Below are 18,895 nucleotides of genomic sequence, written 5' to 3' on the forward strand. Positions count from 1 at the left end.
CCATCTTTCACTGACTCCATACAGTACATATTATTCTACATACATCTGCGCTTTAGTTTTCTCCATACGTTTATCTCATTTTGTTACCCTTCATATATTCATGTGGAGTTTTATTTCAGTAAGTGTCAATCAACAGGAAATCTATCTCAGTGCCATGTTATCAGTGAACAACACATGTGAGTCTACACTCATGCTAGCAACTCTGTGAACTGGGTGAGAAGAACTAGTGCTAACATGCTCATGCTAACACACCTACAGCGAAAGTGCTAACATACTGATGCTAAACCATCGATGTTTAAAATCAGCATGCTAATACAGCTACAGTGAACGTGCTAAACAGCTGATGCTAAACAGTCAATGTTTCTATCTAAGTTTAGCATGTCAGTTTAGCACGTTATCTCTGTTATTTTTTGGGGAAAAGTAAGATGTTGGATATTGGATAGACTTATAGTCCTATAGTCATGTCGATACATGTTGTGTCATGAACTGCATATTACTTCTGCTAATTTTCCAAATCACCAATTTATTTTTAGATTGACTTCCTTCTAGACAGCCATTGCTTTCTGTTCATTTCTGTGAAAGCAACCTGCATAGGCCTGAAACAGTAATCCATTAAAGTCAACATTTAGTCACCACTATTATTTTTAGTCAAGTCATGTTTTCATTGTGTGAAAACGCAGTTGAAGGATGGGACTGTTTTGGAAACTCCCTTTTGGTGAATTGAATTGAAATCAAATTACCATTTTCATCAATTTATGAACAATTGTTCTCATATATATATATATATATATATTACTGTTAAATGTTAACTATCAACATCCCTACTTCACACAAGTAAGTTCTACAACATCCATGTTTATAGTCATGTGTGTTTGATTGTAACCACAGTTTCTGTTTGGGTAAATTCTTCATAATACTGTCTCGGCTGTCCAGAGAGAGGTAATGAGCAGTCAAAACTGTCTGAAGTAAAAGTTAGTTTAGACTTACTCTACCACATTTACTCTAATGTTTATTACATTTATTCACGTGCACGTCCCTGTTAAATAAAGCAATATGAAAATGAATTAAGATTTCTGTCTCTCACTTTCTTTCCAGGTGTGTTACCTGTTGCTGATGTAACTGAAGAGTTGTCAGTCTTCTCTGACTGACTGAACCCAACCAGACACACAGGCTGGCAGATATGGAGAGTGGTGCTCTGGAAATGGACACCAGTACAGCTGCAGGTGGGTTGTCTTACTGTAATGGTTGAAGTATTTTAGCCAAAAGTAACACAGTTGAAACAGTTGGCTAAATCTAATGGATTAATAGTTTAAATAGCTAAATGTAGCATTGAAGTAGTTGAAAGATCCAGCTCCTGTCATTCCAAGCAGTAAAAACATGAATGCAAACTTGACCAAATCAACCAAAACATTGATAGTTTGAGCTGATTGAGATGTGGGGCTGTCAATCACTGCTTTTGATGGTGATGATGTATTGTTGTTTGAAAATGCAAATTCTCGGGTCACAGTTCAAAGTTGAGCTTCAGGTGACTGTTCCACATGGAGGTAGTTTCCCACCTGCTCAGTCCTGTTCTTGTTGTTCCTTCTCAAACTGGTGGTTCAAAAAACCGTTAGTTGACCTATTTGCAGGCTGAGGACTGTCACATCTGATCACTCAGCTCCAGTCACCTGCTGTGTGTGTGTTCCTGTACTTATATCTTTGTGAGGACTATTTAAAGCAAAGACCCTACAGAGTGAGGACATTTTTACAGTCCTCTGCTCCCTTCACTGGTGACCAGTGGCTGCCCGTATCCGCTTCACGTACCGTGCTGCGAATGAATCGGGCCCAGTCTACATCCAGGACATTAGCTTAACCTTACACCCCAGCCCGTCCACTCCGCTCTGCATCAGCCAATCGACTTGCTGCTCCCTCACTGCGAGGGACACCTAGCCACTCAACCAAATAACCACTGTTTTCTGTCCTGGCTCCTAAATGGTGGAACGAGCTCCCCATTGACATCAGGACAGCAGGAAGTCTACACATCTTCCGCCACAGACTAAAAACACATCTCTTCTGACTACACCTTGGTCAAGAAGATGATGTCTAATAAGCATCGTCAAAAAATAAATAAATAATAATATTAAGTTTAGTTGCACTTATATATTGCACTTACATGTAGCACTTTGTAGTTTAGCTTTTTTGAAGCTAATGCACTTACATGGTTCTTGCTGCTCTAGGTTTGTACCCTCATGGTTGAATCCACTCATTGTAAGTTGCTTTGGATAAAAGTGTGAGCTAAATTATGTAAATTATGTAATTTTGGGATAGTGACGACACGTCACTTTTTCGATGGGCTGTTTGAGGGTTAGGACTTGGTTTTAGGGTTAGGCATTTAGTTTGGATGGTTAGGGTTAGGGTTTAGGGAATGTATTAAGTCAATGAGTGTCCTCACCAAGATAGAAGTACAAACTTGTCCGTGTGTGTGTGTGTGTGTGTGTGTGTGTTTTGTTACTGAATCAGTTGTAGTTTCTGTTTGTCAGTTTGAATACCTGCCAAACCTGATTGATGACTTCACTCAAGGCAGGCTGACAGAAAAAATCATTTGCTTAATTGATCATTAGATCCCAGAGTGCCGTCAGACTGCAGTTTAGCCGGTCTGAGGCGTCGGGCCTGGGCCCAGACCAGAGACTCCATCTGGCCCGAATCACAACAAGAGCACTGTGGCCCCCAGGGCCCCCAAGAGAGCCAGAGAGACAGGGATGAGCAGAGACCCTCAGAAGAACCAGGTTAGACTGAGCTCAACTGTCAACAGTGTTGTAACTGTGGATATTTTTAATGTGAACTGTGTTTAAAAAGCAGAATATTTCACATTAACTAAAATTTTTAAGGTTGTCAAACAGTTTTATCTCCTCCCAGTTATATCGGTATCACTATATATGCTGGCTGAGAAGTAACATGAACTTGCCAGTGGTATAGTGCATTTACGGTATCTTAGAAACAGGGTGGGAAAATGACAATACTGCAACCAACACTCTGATTGTATCATAGACCCAAACTTTTCTTAAGCAACTATTTTGCTAATTGATTTATTGTTTAAGGAATTCATACTCACACGTCTTGAGCTGTTTTCAGACATGGACTCCAGGAAATGTCCTTGAGTTTGCCTTTCACATATGAGGGACGCAGCAGGAGATTGTCCCGGTCAGACGGAGGGCATGTCTTATAAATTCCATTTTGTTTTTGTTAACAGCACATCAACACCAGTTCTTGAATCTTGCTGTTTTCTAAGTTGACATCTTTTTAAGAATCTATATGGCAGTATATGGCACCTCATTTTCCTGCTGTGTTCTCACATGGGCCCATTCTGACATTTTGCTGACCTTATACTGGGGTGCTGGCAGGAAAATTTCTGGCTGCTGCAACTGGCTCAACAAAATTTGCACTCTCACATGCGTCCCCTCTGGAGAATTTTAGGAAAATCTCTGGAGTTCAGTGCATCTCTAAAAAGCAGCTTTATGTTTATATTCATATTTTGGGTCTGTTGGTTGAAGAAACCAAGACATTTGAAGCTGTCACCTTGCATTCATTTTGGAAACAGCTAAGTGGAAAAGAAAATTCAAATATTAATGCACAATGAATGAATGATTAGTTGCAGACACAGGAGTGAACAGGAATTGAATGTGGGTCACTGTGTTAGAATTGCAGCCTGCTGGCACCATGAGTTTAATCATCTGAGAAGTTGAGAGTTATATATTTGAGTCTGTCAGCAGTGTAATGGTTTTATAGTATGTTGTAATCACTTGTGCATTGAGCTTATTGCTGCCGACTTATTGCTTTAACATGCTCTTCTGTCTCTGTCAGGGCGAGTTCCTAACAATATCACCAGCTGGCTGATTGAATGCAGGTACAGTCACCACCTACTTAAAGGACCATACCAATGTTTTTCTAATGTCCTGTTGTAGCCTGTTCACCACATATCATATACGACAAAGCAGTGCAGAGCTTTCATCAATCTGTGCTTGATGATACATCAAAGTAAAGATGACTTAATGTTGACAGTGATGGACTGTTTCTAGCAGCCACTTTCAAGTCGCTGCAGGTAGATTTTTTTGGTAATGAACTGAAACAACTGATGCTATGAAAAGAAAAGAAAAAAAAAAAAAAAGGTAGACAGAAAAATATGACAGATGGTTAAAAAATGATAAGCAAGAAAGTATATTATTTAGGCTAAGTAAAGCATGAAAAACAGGTAGCATGACCTTTTGTGTCCTGGCTGACTGGTTGAACTGTTTTCCGTGTGTGTGTGTGTGTGTGTGTGTGTGTGTGTGTGTGTGTGTGTGTGTGTGTGTGTGTGTGTGTGTGTGTGTGTGTGTGTGTGTGTGTGTGTGTGTTTAGGAGTTGTGTTATCAGCTACTGACGTAGAACCAACACGCAGCCAACGCCTAGACTTGCGACACACAGAACAACACACACACAACACACACACACACACACACACTCACAGCAGACCAACGCCCAGAGATAGGGCACATAGAGCTGTGAACAAGAAGTGAGGGGGAAATAAAGAAAGAAAGGAAGACGGAAAGGACGACAGAAAAAAAAACAGAGGGCAAACAGAGGAGGGGTTCCGTCTGCTGAGTCAACACTGTTATCGTGCACATGCAACATGTGTGTAGCTGTCACACTCTGATGTGTCTCTATCTGGTAACATCACCGTGGTGACATGACCAGCAGAATCAGAATTGCCGGTCGCTAGAGCAACAGCCACTGGGCAGGTGCCAGTGGCGAACATGGCTGCCAGCAGAAAGTGGGAGGACTTGTGAACATTGCAGCTGCGCACTATTATACAACCATCCATCCATCCATTTGTGTGTGTGTGTGTGTGTGTGTGTGTGTGTGTGTGTGTGTGTGTGTGTGTGTGTGTGTGTGTGTGTGTGTGTGTGTGTGTGTGTGTGTGTGTGTGTGTGTGTGTGTGTGTGTGTGTGTGTGTGTGTGTGTGTGAGAGTTTTAAATGAAGGCATGAAGTTTGTCCCATTGATAAGAGCTGCAGGTTGTGTAACAGCTCAGTGTTTCCAGCGTCCGGCTGCAGCTCACACCCGTTAGCTTACTGCTACTGTCAACTAGCCTGAGCTGTCAGCTAGTTATCCTGGGATACCTAGACTGGTCAGTAGAGCTCCTGGGATGGAGAACAGGATTTAGCCTGGGATTTGTCTGGGTATGTCAGCTGATGCCAATAAGTAGCCTGGCCTGACCAGGAGTTAGTCTGGGATAGTCAACATTAGTCTTAACCTTACTTGACATCCAGCGAGCCTGGTTACATAGTCTTAACATAACTGGCTCTGTATGAAAGTGCCGCCAACATTGTAGGCTGTGATGCTAGTTTATGACTTATAAGATAGCATCAACTAGCTTATCAATATACAGACCAATCAGCATTGATTCAACCATGTGGTGCTTTGTTTATGTTTATATATTGGATTAGGTACTAATGTGTGTGACAAAACATTATGAAATATCTAAATCTATGTAAGCACTTTATAAAATATAGTCATTATTTTAAATGTAGGGATAATTGGACAGTTTCATCGTAAGTTTTGAAAACCGGGACATTTTTTTTTTACAGGTATGTTTTGGGGACTTGGGTCACCCACCTTTAAACCAGGACTATCCTACAATTACCTTTTATTTTTTTACGTTTACTGTTTGCTAAAAGAAGCTGACTTGACCTCACTGATAGAGTGATCTGTTGATCTGTACGTTTTAAAATGGTTCGTTTATGGTCTGGGTTGATGTATAACTCCGTCTCCACCGTCTCATTTCCAGAACTCCTCTTGGAGCGTCTCTAGATGATCAGACGGCTTCACCGAACAGAGGTAACCAAACTTTTCTCCGTGTGTTGTTTATTATGTTGTGAGGACCCCAGCCTGTCAGGACACTTAAGTTTACGAATGCAGACTTGCATGCAGTCATCACAACAGTTTTTTAATTTAAAGCTTGGTTAGCTTCGTAGTGTAATGTACTTACGCCGTACAACAGATATGGATACGTTACTGAGAGGATTTCACAACCTCCCTGCTTTGTGTGTTCTGTGCATGTGTGAGAACAGGAGCGCTGAGGAACGGCTGCAGCTTTGAAGATGACCTTTCACTGGGAGCTGAAGGTTGGTGCAGAGAAAATTCACAATACAAACAAGATTAGAGATTTCTGCTCATTGTTAACAGTTTCCCCTCATGTTCTGCTAATTGTATGTTTTAACTGACGGCGCCAACCTAGGAGACATTTTGACATTTTGGTCAATTCTCTGCTTCATCAAGAATGTCGATTTTGAAGATTTAAATCAATCTCACCCTCATATTGTCAACATATAACTACAAACCTGGCTGAAATGGAAATAGAGGCGTATCACTAAAACAAAGGGCAGAACATGATAATGCATACTTGTTAACTTTGTCCCTTCAATGCTTTGAAAAGATAAAGTCTGACTATGTCACTTAAGACAAATATCGTAATCATCTTTAGCACAAAGCTGTTTAAAGACTACTTTAACTGTTTGTTAAATTGTTAACAAAAAGTAAGAATTCACCAATTATAACAAATTTGATTGTGAAATATCAGCAAAACACATTAACAAAAATAAAACCAATAGCAGAGCTAATATGTTTGTATCTTGTGGTTGTGAAGCAATACATGCACAAATACAGATGAAAGAAACGCAGAGTATGTACAGAAGGCTCTGTCCGTTTCTGTATAAGCAGCGTTAAGCATAAATTAACCTTTAATGTGCCAGGGCTCATTACTTCATAGCTCAGGAAAAGTCAGTATCTTTTTTTTTAAGATATTCACATCAAACCAGCCCCAGGTCTTGTGCTCTGAGTGTGACTCAGTGTTCAAATGAAGAAGGTGTGACTGATTTGCATCGCCTCGCAATGATTGTGCATCTTGTTTGCAGGACCAGTTTGTTGTAGCCACACATCTGTAGATTTTTAGGTACTGCACATAACTTGAACAAGGCTGGGTTCAAGTTTAGCTGGGGACAAACTGAATAACTCATTTACACAAGAAATGTTATTCTGAGACTTCCCATGTAGATTACATGAGCCAAGTCTGAGGTGACTGCTCTTACGCTTTGTGTAAGTGGCCACAATGAAAAGGTGAATTAATGAATAAGCATCAGTGAAAATGAAACATATTTAGTTTTGTTCAGAGGTTTTAGGCACTAAGAATAAAGACATTAAAAAAGACATCATATGATCTTTTGCAGGACGTCTTGTTCTTCTTGTCTCTCAGATGCTTAATGAGTGCATGTATGGTATCATTGTAATGCTGCACAATGACTTTGGGAACGACGCCTGCCTGATGTTCTTGTGTGATGTATCAGGATCTAATCATGTAAAGTGCCTGGAATATTGTAAACATTACATGCATACTGCAAATAAGAACAAGTAGGTGCCTAAAACAAAACTTCTGCCAGCCAGCTCGCATTGTGTTGGCTCCGAGCTCATCATTCCCCACATGGAAATGCCAAACACAGCACAGCATAGAGCAAGGAGTGACAATAAAACCTCACCATGTAGGGGGGGGGATCATGGACTTAAGTCTCGAGGTGGGGCTTTTGAAAACAGAAGCAAGTGTCAGCAAAGAAGTGAACAGAGGGTAGAGTTGGATACATATGTTTGTGCATTGAAAGAATAGGCCATGAGATAGATGGATAGATGGATAGATAGATGTGAGCTGATTTAATTTTAATTCATCAAAATATGCTTTTTTTAAGTATATTTTTCATGCAACTAATCGACAAAAAAAATCTCAAAGTGATAAAGTCAGGACTGACTCACCCCGTGTTTCTGTGAGGGTTTCTAAACTGAGTCAGTCAGGAACGACATTCATCCTGTCAGTAGAATCAACCCAACATTGTGTGATACCTTGCACCATCTTCATTCCTTACTGCTGTTTCTTTATGGAGGAAAGACAAACAGAGGTGTGGAGACATGATGCATGCATGATTGACATGCATGGTGCATGTGTGTGTGTGCTGTCATCATCACTCTGATCTGCTGTGAATACCTCAGTAATGGCTCAGATAGCATGAGGGTCTATTTGTCATTGAGTGAACAATAGACTGTAATGACTTTTGTTGCTGAACACGGCCATGGAATAAGGTTGTGTGTGTGTGGTCGGAGGGTCAGCTGATGGAATCTGGGACTGAATAGACGCTAATGAGTTGATGCTGAGAGGTTAGAGGCAGCAGAGCCAAACCTGCATTTTTCTCAATACATTAGGATGAATAGATAATGGTACAGTCTGCAGATCCAAAGTCTTAGTTGTTTGCCTCTTTAGTTGAGTACCTCTGTCGACATCCTGCCTAAATCTCCCCTCATGTTGTTGTCCCTACAGTTAAAGCCTTAATCACCTTGACAGTGGTATTTGTCAGGATGTCTTTTTGTCCTGTTTGAAGATGTCATGTATGGGCAGATCCTTATGGACTGTAATGATCTCAAATGTTATCAGGACAGGATGGGAGGGGATTAAAGTGTTCATGCAGGAAAAAGGTGGAAGTGAATTACTAAATTAAAGGAGTGAATAAGTGAATTAGTGTAAGGAGGCGAGTCACCGTCATGTTTGGGTTCATTAATCCAGCTGTCCATCAGAGAAGAAAGCACTGTGGGTTCAAACAAGAAATTCAGCTGACATTAAATGGAGAAGAGAGACGCTCACTCAGACAGACATTGGCAGGACGACAGGTCTCGACAGGTTCTTCTTCCCTTGAAAAGAAAACAACTGTCACACTTGCAGCTGCTGGTGACTTTCACTGCTCTGACTGAGTGAAGGTTAACCTGCTTCAGCTTTATCTATGAAGTCAGAATGACAAAGTATTTAACATAAACAAATTTAAGTACATTTTAAAACGATTGTTTTGAAGCTCCTCAGTTTTAGCCAAAAACTGTTGATTATACTCACCGAAATGATTCGATTTTATCTGCCAAAGCAGATATGCTTCTATAGGTGACTTGTTTTAAAGTAATAGGGGTCTTGAACGTGTTCTTTTATAGGCTACATGATATACTAATAAAACTGAGACTAAAACTAACACATTCCAGGCAAGGTCCTTTTCGCTAGTCAATGTTTTGTTATATTAAGACCTTAATAATAGCATAATAGCATTGTTTTTATACTGCAGTGTAGAGTTAGTTATTAAAAATGATTAGCAAAAAGGTATCCGTATCCCAGTTTGAATGCTTGGTTGGATAATGATAATTATAATAATAATATTTTGTCTTATCAACAGGAAGTAGTGTTAAATCTTAATTTCCTTGTTTTTCTCTACAGCCAACCATCTTCAGTCCAGTAACAACAATAAAACAGATTCCTGGTGAGTTCACTTCTATGTTTTCTCTCTACATTGAGTCAGTCATGGCTTTAATGGTAAACCTTTAACATTTGTTAACAAGTGCTCAGGAGCTGAGATGATAAACCGATAAACGGATCAGTTAATTGACATGACATTAACATGCAATTTGAATATGTTAAACTTGGGCTTTAGGAAATAATGACATTTTACACAGTTATTGAAGAAAAATGAATGGTCATACTTATTGATAATGAAATAGAACTGATGGCTGTTATTCTATTATGAAGTTTTGTGACCTTGCCTCAGGTTTTCTGTGTGTGTCTGTGTTAATTTCATGAAATACAGGGAAAAAACTGAAAGCAGTTTGATAAAATAGTGAAGCTCAATATTAACTGGTTTTACTCGATTTTTACACAAAGTCCCTCTAAAAGACTGGGGCGATAAAATGTGGGATGGAGGGAACATTATAGTTTCGCATTTCTGAAAATGTTTTGATTGAACAAATAAAAAAGACCCAAATGGTAGTGATTGAACTTGGGACTTATATTTATTACATAAGTATCAGCTGGTTGGTAACATAGATTCTCCCCTCTCTACCCTGTGTGTCTGTGTGTCTGTGTGTCTGGTTGTGTATGTGTGTATGTGTGTCTGTGTGTCTGTGTGTGTCTGGTGTCTGTGTCTGTGTCTGTGTCTGTGTGTGTCTATGTTAATGTGTTGTGTGCAGTTTTGGTCTTGCGGCTGAACAGAAGAGGAGTCAGTATAAAGAGAAGGGAAGAAGTATGAACTCTACAGGATCTGGGAAAAGCAGCACCGTGTCCAGGTCAGTTCAACTCGCCAGGCTTCAGTCACACCTTACAGAAAGTAAGGCAGTAATCTTAGGTGGAGAGGGGCGGAGACACGGGCTGTTCTTAAGCTTCAAACCAATTAAATGGTAATACTAGAGATACACAACAAACACAACCAGATGTGTTGTTATTGATGCTCAGGGATGTAGAGCAGTGGTTCTCACTAAGGAGTCCAAAGATGATTAAAGAAAGTAAAAAAAAACACAATTTATTTAAGCATGATTAAAAGTTTTTTATTTCAGACTTTCTTCAAATAACTATTGTCCTGTAATTTAACAGATTTACCCCTCTTCAGGTCCATCAAAATCCTTCAAATTAAACAACCTTAAAGAAAAAAACATATTCTTTCCAAATCTGTAGGATTTACATTAAATAAGACTCAATATTTAGCCAGTCACATTCTGTTTAATTGTTATTGGTGGTGTTTGTAATTCCTGCACCAGTTGTGAATGATTTAATTTGCACAGAAGTTGAAACACGCAGCTTGTAATCCACAGGGTTTCTACAGGTCTTAAAAAGTCTTAAAAAGTACTGAATAAAAGCCCACTGATGTGAACGTGGATTGTATTTTTAAAAAATGCAATATATATGAATATAAATATTTGGTGAACACTGCAGCCACCCAGAACTCAGTTATTTTTATGGTTTGTAATTAAATCAAAATCATATGAGTCTTATTGTTTACTGTTTACTCTGTTACAGCCAAATCAATGTTTGGCTGTTGCTAATTCAACTGCTAATACTAACCTTATATTTCCTACTGCTACTTTTTCCACATTAATTGGTAATGTATGTTGTGGTTCTTATTGTGAAGAAGCCACAGGAAATGCAGATTGTCATGAAGGGTCGTCTCTACTGTAATCATTTGTAAAAATTATGCAAATGACCGTGTTGATTTTAATAACACTCTTTTGTCATTGGATTAGTTTGAAATATTCCAGCAAATACTGGACCAAGAAGCCACAGTGATATGTTAGATGAAGAGCTACTTCATTACTGGGTATTTGCTACAACAGCAGACTTTTCTCAGATCTCATTTGACTGGTTTGAACAGCTCACATTGTCACTGCTCTATCGGAAATGTGGATCATTTTTTGCAGATATTCTCATTGAAGCAGGTTTTGACAATAAACTAACATCTTTAAAATTGGAGCCTCAGAAGATGTTTGGTTTAACTAACCCGTCTGTGGCAGATAACGGTGTTTCAGGAGGTGGATTATTAGTGGGCGGGAAGTGTGGGTGATGGTGCTGAGGTTTGGGCAGTGCTCTATTGTGTGTGGATGCTGCATCATTGGTAACAAAGTTTGAGAGACTCCTGGGCTGCGTTCAGTGTGACAACATTTGCAGCAGATCAAAGGTTCAGTTTGTAAGATTTAGGTGAAATGGATCTATTGGCAGAAACAGAATATTAAATAATCCTAGTGAAGTTTTACTAGTGTGTTTCATCTAAATCGTACAAATTGTTGTTTTCTTTACCTTAGAATAAGTCTTTTATATTAAAAGTTTTTTATTTACAGTTTTTATGACAACTGAAGGCTACTCCAGGTTCTCTTTCATGTTTTGAAAGGGAGGGTGAGGGGTGTTCAGCTGCAAAATGCAATTTCACCACTAGATGTCACTAAATTCTATACACTGAACCTTTAAGGAATTTTTGAGCTTTCTGGGCGCCACAGAATGAAAAACATTCAGACAACAATGCTGACGTAGAGAAACACCACAAGTTACAAACAGCCCAAAAAACTTAAGGGAGCCACTTCCACTGAAGGATTTGTTCACAACATATCAAGTCTTAAAAACATATATTCGGGTGCCCATATCAACATTGAAATAGTTCTTGCTTGCTGTAATTGTTCCTTTTAATAACACTCTTTTGTCATTGGATTAGTTTGAAATATTCCAGCAAATACTGGACCAAGAAGCCACAGTGAAATGTTAGATGAAGAGCTGCTTCATTACTGGGTATTTGCTACAACAGCAGACTTTTCTCAGATCTCATTTGACTGGTTTGAACAGCTCACATTGTCACTGCTCTATCGGAAATGTGGATCATTTTTTGCAGATATTCTCTTCGCTATTCTATTCGCTTGCTGTAATTGTTCCTCCTGTTCAGACTGCCCATTCAAAATGAGGTGAAATTATTCACTGCTCTAGTAGCAGCTCATTATTTGTGGCATCTGTTATTGTGGCAGCGCTGAATGCGAACCCAGGTTCACTACATCATACAGTCTCTCCAGGAATCTATGATCCCCTAGTCTCAAAAATGTATTAATCAGTGTATGTAATTTGTGCAACAAATTTCAATGTTTGTAAATCTGCAAAAATGTATGCAGAAAAGTGGCCAAACTCAAAATTGCTCACCAATTATACCAGAAAAACTTAACCTTTGCACATTTAAATGCAATTAATCATCAAATGCATACAACTTACAATTTGATTCTGACCAATTAATTGGTTTACCTTTAAAAGTAAGCCGATATGAGCCTTTCAAAGACATATTGATTATGTTATTGGCATTTATATTTGCAGATGTGGGCTGATATGAACAATTTTATTCTACAGAATAAACAATGCAGAAAACATGTAAAATGTAAAAGCAAAGTGAGTTCCTGGAGGGACTGATCCTCTGCTGCTGGGTGGGTCTCTTGAGGAGCTGAGGAGGGGAAGCTGAGCCATCACACTGACGTCCTCACTAACTATAAACAATACTCTAACTATCTCACTAACCTACTAACCCACTAACAGCAGTCTGTGTGTGAGAAGTACTAACTGGCTGTCTGTGTTTTCGTAGAGTTTCAGAGGTGTTGGAGCAGACAGACGAGCACCCAGAGGAGATCCTACTTAACCTGCGGTTAGACTGACTAAACTAACCAGCAGACTAACTCACCAGCTAAATGACTGAGCGGTTAACTGACTCACTGGCCGAGAGACTGACTGACTTTATGTGTGTGTGTGTCCCCATAGTGTGTCAGAGCTGCTGGACCTGTACGAGGAGGATCCTGAAGAAGTCTTGTTGAATCTTGGTTTTGGTCGTGAAGAGCCCGACCTTTCCTCGAAGGTTCCCTCCAGGTTCTTCAACAGCTCCTCGTCAGCGCGAGGCATTGACATCAAGGTACCAATGACAGCAACCGGAACCAAAGTCATAAGCATTTATCCTCTGGGAGCCATGAAAGTCTGTACAAACTTTTGTGCTCATTTATTGTCTGGATATTTAGAAATCGTAGACCTACAGGTTGCGCTACAGGATACATTTTAAGTCTAGCAAGCATCACGTTATGTCAGTGCTGCGCTCGCCGCATTAGGTCGGAGGCCCCTATTGATACTGTTTTACAATTACATCACTTTCTGTGGCTCACCTGCAGGTCTACTTGGGAGCCCAGATGCAGCGCATGGAACTGGAGAACCCCAACTACGCTTTGACTAGTATGTACATTTATGATGTCTGCTGCAGGGGTTCTTGTGTTTATGACTCTACTGTCCACAGCCTCTACTGTTTTCTACTGTGTGTCCTACTCTTTTTTTCTGTTGTCTGATTCACCCAAAACATAGTTACTGCAGTGAAGGGTTCACAGTGCTAGTGATGAGGCTCAGAGGTTCACATCCTGAGACTGTAGACAGAGGAAGTGAAGTTCAAAGTGTGTGTGTGTGTGTGTGTGTGGTGTGTGTGTGTGTCCTGTTCCCAGAATTATTGTGCTGTTTTGTGGGGTCCTTCAGCCCTTTTAGCTGTTCTGCCAATTGCCTGGACAACACCGGCAGAAAGGACAAAGATCTGTTTGTCCCGGACACTCACACACACACACACACACACACACACACACACACACACACACACACACACACACACACACACACACACACACACACACACACACACACACACACATACATACATACACACACACACACACACACACACACACACACACACACAGACAGACCTGCTTTGCTAACATCCTGGCCTCTTTTTGTTTTCAATCTTGTGTTTGCATGAAGGTACTGGCTTGCTAATTAAACACACACACACACACACACACACACACACACACACACACACACACACACACTGCACACACATACATACACATGCATACATACATACACACACACACAGACCTGCTTTGCTAACATCCTGGCCTCTTTTTGTTTTCAATCTTGTGTTTGCATGAAGGTACTGGCTTGCTAATTAAACACACACACACACACACACACACACACACACACACACACACACACACACACACACACACACACAGCTGATTTTCTTCCTCTTGACAGTTTAATTGCCTTGGTTCTGTAAAAAAAAAGGTTCAACCAAAGATCCTCTGTGTGTGAGAAGATGAATCACTCCATAGTTGAAAGTACCCAGGTTCTTCAAAAGATGAATTTGTCACCTTAAATGTTTGAACAGTTTGAACACTCAATTTATACTTTTGCCACTCTGGTCCAGATTTGCATTTCTTATTACTGCTGCCAAGGAGGTCATCAGCAGTTTGTTTGTTTGTTTGTTTGTTTGTTAGTTAGCAGCATTACACAAAAGGTACAGCCACAGATTTTCCTGAAACTTGGTGGAAGGATGTGGTATGGCTTAGAAAACAACCCATTCAATTTTGGTGCAGATCCAGGATTTTCTTTCACTTTCTTTAACATTATGAGATAGGATATTTTTTGACGTTTTCACTAATTTCCCAGGGAATAGTTCATGGATCGAGATGAAAAACATCAGACATATTCAGGGGACTGATATCTATTAGTTTGTGCAATTTGTTGCAGCTTGATTGAATTTGGGACTGTTGAGCCTTGGTGGAAGCTGGTGCTCTACTGAGTGCTATTCTAGATAACCTTATGTGACCCATCCATTTTCAGTTTGTTCCATTTCTGGTTTTGTCTTTCAACTTGTGGTCACTATTGCTGTCTTAAGTAAATACATGTGAAAAGTCATTTCACAAAGCCTCCTACACATTTTTCACAACTCCACATTTTTTAGGAGGTTGCAGGCCACTGTGACTCACTGTGTGATTCACTCATCGAAAGGTCAGTGATTTGATCCCTGACTCCTCCTCCACATGTGGCAAACTGAACTTCAAAATACTCTTTCAGAAGTAGTTAAGATTAGAAAAGTGTAATATAATATTCTACTCTATATTCAGGTGTGAACCGCTTGCAGAGAAAATAGACAAGACACCTAATCTTTAGATAAGCAGCGCATAAAACCTGCAGCTGGATACATGATAGATAGTTTTGATAGGCAACAAATTATATACACACTTCATTAAGAATTTGAACATTATAATTCATTTAGAATGAAATTCTTATGGGATTATAGAGGAAGATTGACAGCCCTAATGTGGTCATTGTTTGTCAGACTGGGAATGAACCTCCAGCTCTAGCTGCCCCTCTATATGTTTCATTGTGAAACTATTCCTACACTGGAGTGTTATCACAAGCAGCAGATGTTCAACTACACAAAGCAATACAATCCCACCTCTGGTGTAGACAGGAAGTTCATATACAAAACATCGGAGCCATAGAACTTCCTTGTGACTGAAACATGCTGCTGGTAGCCTGGCTGCAGATTTTATTCTCTGAATATTATTTGGTCTAACAGAACAAACCTGATGGAATGCATCACGGTCACTGAAAGTGGCAAATTGTTTCCAGCTGCTTATCTCAGGATCATAACCTAATTTCTTTGTTGTCTTCAGATAACAACTAAATGAGCCACAAGAGGTTCCTGTCTGAGTCAGGAACCTCTTGTGGCTTGAGGAGTGCAAATGTCTGTCTGATAGGTAGAAAAACAAGTGAGTAAGTTCACTTCAAAAGACCTGCTTAGAGAACGGGAACAAGCTGAAGAGGAGTTAGTTCACCATCAGAACGCTCCTCATTTGCGAACATCCATCACCTAAACACTCTGTCAAAAAAGATATCCATCTTTGGTGCCCCTCCGTGGTAGTGTTAGCAAAAAGACACGGGGAGGGAACTGTGTAGCAGCACATGCAGCTGAGTCACTTGTTTGTTTATTTGTTGGTGGCTTTGAAGGGGGATGAAGCAAACCCAGTGAAGAATGTCTAGAAAGAAAAGCGTTGGTCTGATTCAACGTGGACTCCACTGTGGTTGAATCTAGAGCTGTTTAAAAGCACCTTTGATGGGGCTGACAGCAGAGGATGAAAGGAAGGAGTAATATAACATATTACTCTTTCATTTATTAAGGTGTAACTGATTAATTACAGTTTTCAAATAACTCCTACTTCATCCTCGTATCCAGAAATTAAGCCAAAATATTCTAGATATGAACACTGCACATTTGTCTGTGTGATAGTGATCAGAGGATGGAGCCGCGGTATCAAGGTCCCATCAATACACGCGTTTGATCAATCGTGAGTCAGTCTCAGCTGTGAATCATGACATTTCACCCCATTTTCATAGCATCATAAACCACCTTTGAGAAAAGAAAATTCTGACCTGTACTTTGACTTCTTGGTTTGGTCCATGTCCCATTCACTAATATGGAGAAGGCAGGATTTAAGACCTATACTGCAGCCAGCCACCTTTTTTCTGATTGATCTTTGAAAATCCACAAAATCACCTGCTGACGTGGTTTCATTCTATTGCGGTTAGAAAATTATTTGAATAAGCATATAGATCATTGTTGCAGGCATCTTATCTTGAGAATACTTTCTAAGTAGTATTAATTAATCTGTTTGATATTGTGCTAATTATCTCTTGTCCAGTGGTTTTACAGCTTCCACACGAACCAAAATAAACAGTGGTAAACAGAAAAATGCTCCAGAGTTTGTTTGAAAACAATCCGCTGAGTTCAGGTGTAAACACACCCTCAGACTCACCCAGTTTTCAATTGCATTGTTTCCTCTTTCTTACAATTAAAATGTCTGCCAGAGGAATGATAGGAAATATCGTAGACTGATTTCTGATTCGATCTTACCTCTCTGCTGATGTGTGCAAAAGATTTGGTGCCAAAAGCAAAGTGAAAATTCTCCTCTGCATTTCTTCTCTGTACACTTGCAGTCAGTTGGCACAGGTTATTCCAAACATCTTAAAGAACTTGCATACTTTTGTGGATTTAGTGTCGGTGTTTTATGTCTCCGTGTGATCCCAGGCTGACTCTACGATGTTGAGATCAGGGCTCTGTGGGGTCAGACCATGTTCCAGGACTCTTTGTTCCTCTTGTCTCTGCAGATCTTTATGAGTCTGGCTGCAGGTTAAAGGTCATTGTCATGCTGCTGAAATATTTTGGGACTGATTCAGATTCCTCCTTGGTGAGACTGTGTGATGAATAAGAATCGAAACATCTAGTTACGGAAACTTTTGTTTCTGTACTTAACATATTAATAAAGCTACCAGTGTAGCGGCAAAAGGGTTTATAGCTCATCTGAATGACCACACTTTTCATAGACAAGAGCGAAACATGATGAGGATAATGGTGCATATTTTTGGAGAGTGATGAAACTATGTGCAGGAAGTTCAAAGCCTGTAACTTTCTCACTTCTGAACACCTGGACAAATGTAATATTTTGTGACAGAACATAAACGGTCCTGAAGGTGAAGACAATGCAGAAGTGCCTGAAACCTGTTTTCTCTCGAATGACCAACAGAGGGCGATGCCACTGGTTGCAAAAAAGAAATCTGTTTCTATAGAATAAGAAAATGACCTCACATCTCACTTGATGTCGGTAAACATTTTCATACAGACTTTATCATCTCAATTGCTAGTTTTACATCTACAGTACAGCATGATGTTCTTTTGTAAATTATGGACCCATTTAGGGTTAAATAGAAGATAAAGCACTGTATTGGGGTGTGGATACCGTGTAATATACAGCTAGCACTGTCCAATAGGTGCAGATTGCAGGTGTAGGTGGGCGTGCAGTGTCCTCAAGCTTTCAGTCAGGCTCCACCCCCCACTTCTCCAAATATGGTTACTTGTGGTTTCAAAAAACCAAGATGGCGCTGGACAAAATATCAAACTCGAGGCTTAATACTTCAGTACATATACCAATAGCGTCTGAGTTTGAGTGTGTCTCTGGATGATTGGACAGGTGGTTGTTTTGAAGCAAGAGGAATTCAGTACAGTTTATTACCGAAGACTTGAGCAGTGTTGTTAATGTCTGGGTTAAAACTAAGGATATAAAAAACTGCGTTGACTCAGATTAGAACTGGATCTGTTTTTTTTTTAAAAAGTGAACTGCTCCTTTAACGGTCTCTGTTCTGTCTGTGGTTCCTGGAAGCTTTCTTCTTTTCCAGAACATTCTCATACTGTCCCATCTTTTCCCTGGATCCCAGGCACGTGTGCGTGTGTGTGTTCGTGTTCGTGTGTTGTTGTTTGTTATGTAAGCTCTGTTCTCACCATCAGAAAGAATCTCTTGGGATGAAGAGTAGTAAAAAGAGAGCGTACGTGTCGTTTTCTCTTATTCCTCACTTCCTGTTTGAGGATCCTAAGAATGAGCGTTAGTGCAGAGTCAGCAGTCGGCAGGAAACACACACACAGTATTAATATCGTCACACATGGCTGCTGTAATAAGAGGTTCATGTTCTGAAGTCGTCTGCAGATGTGCCTGAAATAATGGTGCGACTGTTTGACTGACTGATATGTAGTTTGTTAACTTAAGGGTTTTCTATACTAAAGTTTTTGTTGCTTGTTTAAGCTTTTTTAAAGGTGCAGTCATTTTTTGGGCAGCAGAAAAAACTGCACAGACTCAAAACAACATCA

The 18,895-nt window shown here is 39.9% G+C and overlaps 1 protein-coding gene across 4 annotated transcripts in view; it reads left to right on the forward strand.

Annotated features, from left to right (window-relative positions):
• itprid2 (ITPR interacting domain containing 2) overlaps window positions 1-18,895 on the forward strand; it is a 32,780-nt gene that overhangs the window by 3,181 nt on the left and 10,704 nt on the right. The window contains exons 2-10 of one of the 4 annotated variants that reach the window (XM_035174567.2): window positions 1,096-1,223; window positions 2,601-2,765; window positions 3,841-3,883; window positions 5,803-5,852; window positions 6,074-6,139; window positions 9,307-9,349; window positions 10,053-10,148; window positions 13,135-13,282; window positions 13,533-13,593. In XM_035174567.2, coding sequence (XP_035030458.2) covers window positions 1,181-1,223; window positions 2,601-2,765; window positions 3,841-3,883; window positions 5,803-5,852; window positions 6,074-6,139; window positions 9,307-9,349; window positions 10,053-10,148; window positions 13,135-13,282; window positions 13,533-13,593 — 715 coding nt within the window. In that variant the 5' untranslated portion in view covers window positions 1,096-1,180. Of the gene's footprint in view, window positions 1-1,095; window positions 1,224-2,600; window positions 2,766-3,840; window positions 3,884-5,802; window positions 5,853-6,073; window positions 6,140-9,306; window positions 9,350-10,052; window positions 10,149-13,134; window positions 13,283-13,532; window positions 13,594-18,895 lie in introns of those variants that run through there. The other 3 variants (XM_035174568.2, XM_047342613.1, XM_035174570.2) reach the window with 3 other exon arrangements.

Source organism: Hippoglossus stenolepis, chromosome 13 (genome assembly GCF_022539355.2).
Source record: "Hippoglossus stenolepis isolate QCI-W04-F060 chromosome 13, HSTE1.2, whole genome shotgun sequence".
Classification (NCBI taxonomy): Eukaryota; Metazoa; Chordata; class Actinopteri; order Pleuronectiformes; family Pleuronectidae; genus Hippoglossus; species Hippoglossus stenolepis.